General features: G+C 41.6%; 1 gene segment (V, D, J or C); it reads right to left on the reverse strand.

The window, feature by feature from the left end:
* Window positions 1-6,962: 6,962 nt before the first annotated feature.
* LOC132656243 (T-cell receptor alpha chain V region CTL-F3-like) lies at window positions 6,963-7,484 on the reverse strand. The segment is given in 2 exon segments: window positions 6,963-7,315; window positions 7,439-7,484. Coding segments are annotated over 2 exon segments (399 nt in total).
* Window positions 7,485-10,039: the final 2,555 nt, after the last annotated feature.

Consider the following 10,039-nt stretch of genomic DNA (forward strand, 5'->3'; position numbering starts at 1 on the left):
AAGTGAATTGGGGAAACTAGTGTGGAGGGCTGCATTGCAGAGGAGCAGGTCAAGAGCACTGTGTGCTCTGCACGTGGTGCCTTCCGGGAACAAGGCACGGTGTGATCATATGTAAAGAGGAATGAAGCTTAAGGTTTCACCAAAAGAAGAGTGCTTAAGAGATGAGACCAGTGATGAAAAGGAAAGACACAATCTCCTCATAAAGAGCTCATAGCCAGTTCTATGCTCTCTAAGCCTCTCATTGTCTCAAACAGTAGTAGAGCAAGGAATGACCTCCTGCTTGGTCAACATCCTGCAGTGTAATTTGGGTAGAATTTTTACTTCTCGGTAAAAGGTTTTTCAACACTGAGATCTTTTCAATGAGAAGCAAGTAAGTGATGACTAAGTTCTATCCCATAGAATGAAGCACTTCCCAGGATTCCACACTCTCCCTGTACTATAGCCTTTACAGAACACGCCAGCTCCTGACTGACTGAGGTTGGGACCCTGGTCTTACTCTGCAGGCCTCAGGTGGTTTGTGTCCAGCACTGACTGCACTTGTGACTCAAGGTAGAGATTCCCCCAGCTTCCTCAGTCCCATTGTCAGAGGATCTTCAGGTGGAAAGATTTCCACCCTTCTGTACTCAGTCTGAAATTCCTCCATGCCTGACAGGCTGACTTCCTGCTGTGGTCTTCAGGAGAGGCTGAGACCCAGATGAGGGTGTAACACATGCAGGAAAGGAGCCTGATGTACAAGGGATTGTTTCAGAATATTAGATCACACTGTGAATACCAAGATTGTGTCGTTTACTGTAAACCTTTTTTCTAGTTTTGGTATGGCTCAGCCATAGCGCACACCGTTAGTCCAAGACAGGATTAAATGAAGTCTACCACAGGTCAAAAGGCAGATGAATCAACCAGATGACAAGGAATGAACATGGGGAGAAAAACAGAGAGTAAGAGGAAGTCAGGAGGATAAGTAGAGAGACGCACAGAAAGGAGGGAGAAGGGAATTTCAGTTTTAGGGGTTTTGAGACAGCGTGTAGAAGAATTACTTTTTTTCTCTTGGGATGTTGGCTGAGGAGGAAGTTCAGATGGAAGCTTGCTCTGCCCCTCTGAGGTAGCAGACTTTCACCCAGGCATCTTCCTCCTGATTCTTCATTGACAACATCAAACCTCTGAGATTCTGTGAAAAACAGCAGGGATGAGCAGCTCCCCCTCAGCTATAGAGTGGCTGCAGCACATGGGCAGATGCAGCCATCAGCACATGGGCAGCCCTGGGCTCTGCATCCTTCTGCTGCATCAGTGCTGTGTGGACTCAGCCACAGGTGGGTCTCTGTACAGAGTGAGGCCACATTATTCTTTCTGTGAAGATGGACTAAAGCAGAGACACACTCACAGAGCACTCCAAGCTCAGGATGCTCAGCAAGGTCAGCAATAGGAGCAGAAGCAGCTCCCTCCTCCTGGAGATTCTCAGGAAGCAAGTAAAGCCTGAAGAGTGTGAGAGGAAGACAGAGGTTGCTCTGAGCTTCAGGAGGCTTAGATACCTTCATCCTAGGGAGATTGGAGCGACCCTTAGCAAGAGACACTTTATTTTCCTTGGCCGACCTCTGCCATCTGTGAAGTATGTTCTATCAGAAAACCTACTGAATGAATGGAGGTTTTAAAAAATAACTATTGGTAAATTCATATATGACCATAATGTATTTAGATCAAATCCACCACCACCCCCCTGCTCCTCTTGCACCTCTCCCGGAACCCACTATACCCCAGTGCCCCTGCAGAAGCCAGAAAACTAAAAATGGGGCTTTAGGGCAAGAGGAAAGAGCTTAAGAGATAAGAGTAGTTGAACACAGGTAATATAATGTCAACAGGGGGAGCATGAGGGATTGGTTAGGTGGAGCGGAGGATGGCAGGTTGAGGCTGAGAAGGAAGGTTCATGAGTTTATACTGCTCTATAGAAAAGCCATTAATTCTTTAGAACGGAGTGTCCTCTAGAGGCCCAACTGAGAAATGAAGAGTTCACAATTGCCATGGACTTCCCACTGTCCTTGCTGCCTTCCCAGGGTGAATTACAAGGCTTTCTGACCATGCACAGAGGAAGGTGTATGCTTTCTAAGTGTAAAACTTGTGAGTTATTTTTAAGAATATAAAGTTATGAGCTGAAATGTTTGAAAATATTTTAGTGACAAAAATCACAGAATCTTTACACATTTCAAAACAAGTGTGAGGACTTTGTTTTCCTAACACTGCACAGTTGCTAGAGCTATACAAAACACCATCGAAACGCCTGGGAAAATGATGTGATTGATGTTGCTGGGAAGTATAGATTCAAATAAACATTGTAAAAGTACATTTTAGAAAAAAGAGCACATCATGGACAATCAATGAACTCCAATCAAATTCAATGTATGCCAAACTAAGGAGAGCCTGAATTGCCTCTGCAATCTGTTGGTCTCTCTCATAAAATACAATATAATTCAGGAGTTACATATCCTAGGTTCTAAACACAGGAGGAGACCATGCCATGTATGGACACCAGGGGGCAGGAGTTAGGCTCATCTCCTTGCAAATTCATTACCACAGTTCTCATTCTAGCAAGGTACTTAAGGGTTAACTTTTGCCAATAAGTGCAAGCTTCTCCCTTTTTCATGTGGTGTGTGTGTGTGTGTGTGTGTGTGTGTGTGTGTGTGTGTGTGATCAATAAAAATGAAGTCACTGAGAATCTTAACAGGCACCATTCTGCAATGCAGTTTTTAGTCCAAAGGCAGATAACAAAGGACAGAACCATCTTCAGACAGATCAAAGTGCAATACAGGAGCAGAGAAAGCAGAAAAGAAGGCTGGAAGCACTTAGGGAGAAGAGACACAGATGCCAACACCAGAAATTGTCTGGAAATACACCAAAATGATGTTGAGATAAGGAACTAAGAAGCAAATAGTCATACTGTAAAACAGCGCTAGCTAAAGGCTGTGAAATCTTGGTGGTGGCCTAAGCATACAACAAAGAGACATTGGGTCACATGAGTAAGTCCAATTAAGCCAATCATCCTAGCCAGATAGAAAATATGTTTATTGCCACTTCATCAACACCTGGCCAATAAAACCTGTAATTGAGAGGTAAGTGGTGAAGAACAGCCTTCAAAATGTTTTACTTTTTGAACTCAAGTCCAAACTCATGACCATGTCATGTGATCATCCCACTGGGCTCCTCTCAGAACTTGAGTCTGTATTAGAGACTCAGGGGCATGGGCTTCATTAACCCCACACTAAATATTCTTCCAATCACAGGGTAAATATTTTTGGATAACTTATCACCTGCATGTTCTAAAAAGAATATTTAAAGTAACAAAACTATACAGGCTGTTGTCACTGTTTTTGGTTGTCCACTATAACTAACTAGTAAGATCCTGTGGCTAAAGACACCACATTCTCCTGCTCCATGGCATAGAGAAATCAAGCTTGAACTGACTGGGGAAAGGTCTCCTTTGTTGGATAGCTTTCATAGTGCTGGAAGGTCCCATGCAAGCTGCCATGAGGTAGGAGAAAAGCAATACTTTTAACCTGTGCTGGACCGTGCATGCTATAAGACATAACTTCCAGTTAATATGTGTTCAGTGGTGAAGTAGGGGCCCTACTGCCACAGAATAACCATGGATTTCTGATTGTACTTGAAGCCTACTTCATAGGAGGGAATTCAGCACTAGTACTGTAACATGGCCCAAAATCCCATGGTTCAGGAGGTCATGGGCCCAAAGGGGGAAACTGCTATTTTTACTTTAATAAACAGTCACATCTAAATGCCTTATAAGTATCATTTGTTCTCACAGATTATTGCTAGTCTCAATTTTGCTTTTGCAGTTTGTATCTCAGGAACTTTCTTTAACATATGGTTTCTATAACATTTGTTCAAAATGTCTTTAGTGCTAGTTATCTCTTCACACATTCCTTCCTGCACCCTGACCTCCCATCACTGCCCCTTTAAATCCTGTTCCACTTCTCCTTTTATAGATGCTTTTCATTTCCTCTTCCTGTGAAGATCGCCTCCTCTTCCATGGTCTCTTACTGATTACCTAATATCTATGAGTATTCCATATGAACCACACATATTAAAAGCTAGAATCCACACACTTGAAAAATTGTTTGTTTTGGGAGGTGTCTGGGTTACATAGCTCAGAATGACTGTTTCCATTTACACCCATTTCCATGAAATTTTTGTAATTTCACTTTTCTTAACAGTTTAATGATATCCTACTGTGTAAATTTACCACAGTTTCACAATTCCCTTGTCAGCTGATGGACATCTAGAGTTTTGCTTGTGATTATGAACAGAGCAGCAATGAACATGGAAGAGCAAGCATCTCTGTAGAAAGATGACGAATCTGTTGGTTAAACCCTCAAGGGTGGTATATCTGGATCTTGCTGTAGATCTGTGTTCAGCATTACTGTAGTACCCTCTATTTGCTTCAAAATGAAGCTTATTTGATCAGAAGAGAGAACTACACTTATCTTTGAATAATTATACAGATTTAACATACACTTAGAAGCTGTGTTGATTTAGGAAAATGGTGATAATTGGTTCTCCTCTAGTGTCTATGACATCTCCAGCCATGGGGAGTTAATTAGGCTTAGAGTATTGGGCCTGAATTCCTTCCTATTGAGCAGGCCTTATGTCCAATAAAGCATATATTAGTTCCCCCCGATGAAAGTGCTACCTACCACTGCACTTCTGTGAATGTTCTTGCCATTGTGGTCATTGTTTTGATTTATAGTCTTTCTATAGCTTGGTAGGTTTATCTACTGCTTTTCTCCCTTGGGATCTTGATGATACCTTTGGATACTGTGAGAACTTGTTACCAAGAAGGAAACCTCAGGTCAGTTTTCGCTAAATTCCCATAAATCCTTGTCTAAAATATGTGGTATCCTTAGAACTAGGATCTTATCTTCAAATGCTGTGGGGGTAACCAAGGGCAATGGTAATCATTTGTAGCAGTCTCTTGAAGCACCTAACTAACAACTTGAAAGAAGGGTTCCCACGCCTGGAACTCAAGGTGCATTGGAAGTTTCTGGTTTCCTTGAAGACTCAGTTTTGTCATGTGATTTTTTTTGCAAGTTGCACACTTGATGTTTTGTTGGAGGTGGGCTTGTGAAAGGGCAGGTGATGTTTTGCTGTGAGCTCTCTCAAGCAAGGGGAGTGACTTAGGCTAGCTGAGACTATCCATAGGTGGACTCTGAGTAAAGGAGATAAATAAAAGGCCCCAGGGAGGCATTGTTTTTTGGATCAACATCACTGGGGTGATCTTCATGCTCCAGTGTTTGACTTCCCAAAGAGAAATGTTCAGAGAAATTCTTGGGGCAATCCAACTGAGTCTTGTGGCTTCTGCTGACTTCATGTTGTTGTTTGCTATTGGCCTTTGGACTGGACTGATGCTATCATGAAGACTGAGTTTGATAATCCCTGAAAGACCCATGGATCCTAATTAGCAGGAAGCAGATAAAAAAAAGTCTACAGCCATTTTCCCTACTAATCTCTTACCTAAGGGTGGGGAGGTAAAGGTGTTTAAGAACCCTAAATACAGTAGGTTAAGTAAAATCTAAGCCTTTATCAGGGCTTTTATTAGATTTGACATGTTCTCATCTGAGAGATTCTAATCTATGCTATGCCTTAGAAGTAGTTTTGGGGGTTTGGAAAAGCAATTTGATATTCCATGGTATTCCTAACCAGTTAAGATAATGTGTACTATTTTGCTGATCTTTGTGTATACAAACAAGAGTCTTTCTTCAAAGACACTGTGTTTTTTTTTTTTTAATTTCATTCTTTCTTTATTCTCAGAGAGATAACTATAAGTACTAGAGCACGTTATTTTAAACCAACATTTTTTTACAGAATTGAGATGGAACAAAACCTTGGCCTCCTTTTTCATGTTTCAGAAAAAATTATCAGAGAATCCAACTCTAATCCCAGGTGAGTGCATACACCACATCATCAGGATTGAAGCAAAGTGCAATGACAGAAAAGGGGAAGGATTTTTGGACTGATTGTTTTATAACTACACTGTTTCACACATGGTGTGTAAGAACTGGAAAGACTTGCCACACTGGGCATCATCTTCAGACCTCCAAAAGCTGTATTTCTTGAGCAGCTTCATTAAGTGAAAGCTGTCAGGGAGCATGGTGGTTTGAATGACAATGGCCACCATAGGCTACTATATGGGAATGTTTGGCTCTCAGTTTGTGGACTATTTAGGAAGGATCAGGATGTATGGCCATGTGAGAGGAGGTGTGTCACTGGTGTTGGACTTTGGAATCTCAACGGCAAAGCCAGGCCCAGTTTCTCCCTCTCTCTGGCTCTTGCTTGTGATCAGATGTAAGCTCTCAGCTCATACTCCAGGGCCATCCTGCCTGCCTGCCTGCCTGCTCCTACACTCCCTACCATGATGATTACCTCTGAAACTGTGTTCAAGCCTCCAATGAAATGCTTTCTTTCAGAAGTTGTCTTGATCATTCATGGTGCCTCTTCAAAGCAATAGACAAGTAACTAAGAGCAGAGATTGGGGGACACTATGTAACATGGGCCAAGGCGAGGAATAATCTAAATAATTTATAGAATGACACTTAAGCCAAATTTTACTGACTAGAGTCTAGGTTTCTTATTTAAATCATTAATTTGTGGGGTAATTACAAAGGATTGCTGGAGAACATAAATCCCTGGATTTTGTAAGACATCTTGGTAGATGTCTTGGTAGATCCTACTTCAGGACTTTTCTTGAGATATTTTCTGTTAAGACCTCCAGTTAGGGAGAGAACTTTATTTCAAGGGATCACAGCCTGGGTTGTCTCTAGCACTGTCTTCCATCCTGTCAGTCAGAATATCCACAGATCCTAGGTCTCTAGATATTTGACCTGAGACTTGTTGCTGTTTTTCAGGAAGCTGGTGAGCAGCACTTGGAGGAAGCACACAGCCTCCCTCACAGGGCCACTCCTCTAGGCCTCCTGTACCTGTGGTTTCTGTGCAGCTTCCCTTGCAGTCTCCCTCACTGTGTCCCTCACAGCACAGTAGTACAGGGCAGAGTCTGACAGCTGCACTGAGGACATCTGCAGGTGGAAGTTGCTGCTGCTCTTATGGAGAGTGGCGTGGAACCCTCGGTGCTCTGTCCTCTTCTTGTCTGTGGAGCTCCTCAGGAGTAGCTGAGGGGCTTCATTGAGATATTGCACGTACCAGAAGAGGGAAGGACCTGAGTAAGTAGTCTGATAAGTGCAGTTCAGCATCACAGGCATCCCCTCTGTGACAGTGACCAAGCCTTCTGTCTGGGTCACTGAGTCTCCATTACTACTTCCTAAAAAAACAAACAAACAAACAAACAAGGAGGAATTACTATTCTATGTGAGGAGGAAGGTTAAAGGCTGCCATGGTTGTAAGACAAAGACATCATGAACACTTAGGGTAAAATGTAACTTACTGAGCATGAAGAGGAACACAAGAAATGAGCAGGTGACAGGAAGCATGTTCATAGAAGAAATGACACTTGGCCCTTCAGTGCACCAATCTCACAGGGCAAGTCTTTAGCAGGACCTCATCCAACTCCTCACTCATGGACAAGTACCTCTGTCTGCACAGTGACTCTATCATGTTAAGCCACCTAAAGGAGATGTAACCCACATCTAAGGAAGGAGCGCCCTCTGCTGCTCTCCTTCAACCTGCACCACAGGTGGCTGCACAAGACATTCTGAATGAACTTGAAACCTCACCCTTAGCTGACACCTGTATTACTGAACCACATGTATCCTATGGTATTTAATGTGGTGAGTGTACATTAAAGTGTACACACATGCATACCTCTTTTAAAATTCATCTATTTTTCTCATTTTATTAGTTCTTAGAGAATGTTGTGCAGTGAATTTTTATTATACTCATTTGTTCCCTCCATTTCTGACAGATCCATTCAACTTCCCTACCAAGGACATTTTGTGTCCCTCTTTTTAAAATAAGACACATCATTTTTTGTTTGTTTATTTCCATCAGTTCTTCCCTTATACTCTTAGCTTTGTTCCTTCAGTAGAGGGTGGTCTATGAACCAGGAGCTGCATTTTTAAATAAAAATGGATATCTCTCTCAGCAGCTACCAACTGCCAGTAGCTCCTTGGCTAAGAGTGGGAATGCCCACTTTGGCCTTCTCTGATGGAATTAGTCTGGCCTGATCCTTTGCTACTCTTATGTCTGCTGCCAACATCTACGAGTTCATATGTACAGCTGCATTTTTAAGTGCTTCTCAGCCATTTGAGACTGCTCTGTTGTGAATTATCAGTTTAGATCTGTAACCCATTTTTAATTGGATTATTTGATTTGTTGATGTTTCATTTCTTATGTTCTTTGTAGATTTTGAATATTAGTCTTCTGCCTGATGTAGAGCTGGTGAAGATCTTTTGTCCATCACTAGGCTGCCATTTTGTTCTATTGACAGTGTCCTGTGACTTACAGAAGCTTCTCAGTTTCATAAGATCCCATTTATTAATTGTTGAGCTCAGATTCTGTGCCATTGGTGTTCTGTAAGAAACCTGTCTACTATGCCAATAAGTTCCAGAATTTTCCCCACTGTGACTTCTTATAGATTTAGAGGTCAAGGTCTTTGATCCACTTGGACTTGAGTTTTGTGCAGGGTGATGAATATGGGTGTATTTGCATTTTTCTAAATGCAGCCATCAATTAAACCAGCACCATTTGTTGAAGATGCTTTCCTTTTTTTCCAGTGTATGCTTTTTGCTTCTTTGTCAAAAAATCAAGTGCCTGGAGGAGTGTGGGTTTATTTCTCGGTCTTCAATTCAGTTCCATTGATCAACCTGCTTTTTTTTCTACAACAATACCATGCAGTTTTTATTACTATTGCTCCATAGAATAGCTTGAAATCAGGGAGGATGTTTATACCACCAGAATTTCTTTTATTGTACAGAATTGTTTTAGCTATCCTGGGTCTTTTTATTTTTCCATATAAAGTTGATGGCTGCTCTTTCTGGGTGTGTAAAGAATAGTGGTGGAATTTTATTGGGTATTGCATTGAATCTTAAGATGGCTTTTTGCAGGAAGGCCATTTTTACTATGTTAATCCTAGTAATCCACGATCATGGGAAATCTTTCCATTTTCTAAAATATTTCTTTCTTCAAATGCTTAAAGTTCTTCTCAGACAGGTCTTTCACTTCCTTGGTTAGAGTCACACCAAGATATTTTATATTATGTGTGGCTATTATGAGGGGTGTTGTTTCTCTAATTTTTTTTTTCTGAGCCCTGTGTCACTTGTATAAAGGAGGGCTGCTGAATTTTTTTGAGTTAATTTTATATCCATAAACATTGCTGAAGATGTTTGTTAGCTGTAGGTGTTTTCTGGTAGGATCTTGGGGGTCATTTATATACTATCATATTATCTGCAAATATAAGCTTTGACTTCTCTACTTGCAGTGTGTATCCCTTTTAGCAACTTTGCTTGTCGTCTTGCTCTGGCTAGAACCTCAAGAACTATATTGAAGAAATAAGGGGAGAGTGGGCAGCCTAGGCTTGTTCCTGATTTTGGCTGGAATTCTTCAAGTTTCTCTCCATTTAACTTGAGTTTTGGCTCGTTGTATATTTCTTTTATTGTGTTTAGGTATGTGGCTTGTATGGAGATGGGGGAGGGAGGGAGGGACTGGGAGGGAATGAGGGATCGGGACATGGCTGGGATACAGAGTTAATAAAATGTAACTGATAAAAAAATAATAATAAAATAAAAAAAAAATAAAATAAAAAAGTTGTAGATCTGGTTTCTCTCCCCTTTCCTCTTTCTAACTCTGCCTCACCTCTCTACTACTCCCTTTCTTCCTTATCTCTCTTCTTCCCTATCACTTCCACTTTCTCCCACTCTACATTCCTAACATAGACATGAAGCCACATGTTTATGCCAGGGGAATGTCTGTGCCAGAGCTGAACTGAGTCCACAGAGAAAAGTCAGGAAACAACTGTCCTGCAGGAGTCTGTGAGAGCTCCACAGTCAGCAGAGAAAAGATCTGTGGAGGCAAGAAGGCAGTAGGATCA

This window comes from Meriones unguiculatus, chromosome 9 (genome assembly GCF_030254825.1).
Source record: "Meriones unguiculatus strain TT.TT164.6M chromosome 9, Bangor_MerUng_6.1, whole genome shotgun sequence".
Lineage (NCBI taxonomy): Eukaryota > Metazoa > Chordata > Mammalia > Rodentia > Muridae > Meriones > Meriones unguiculatus.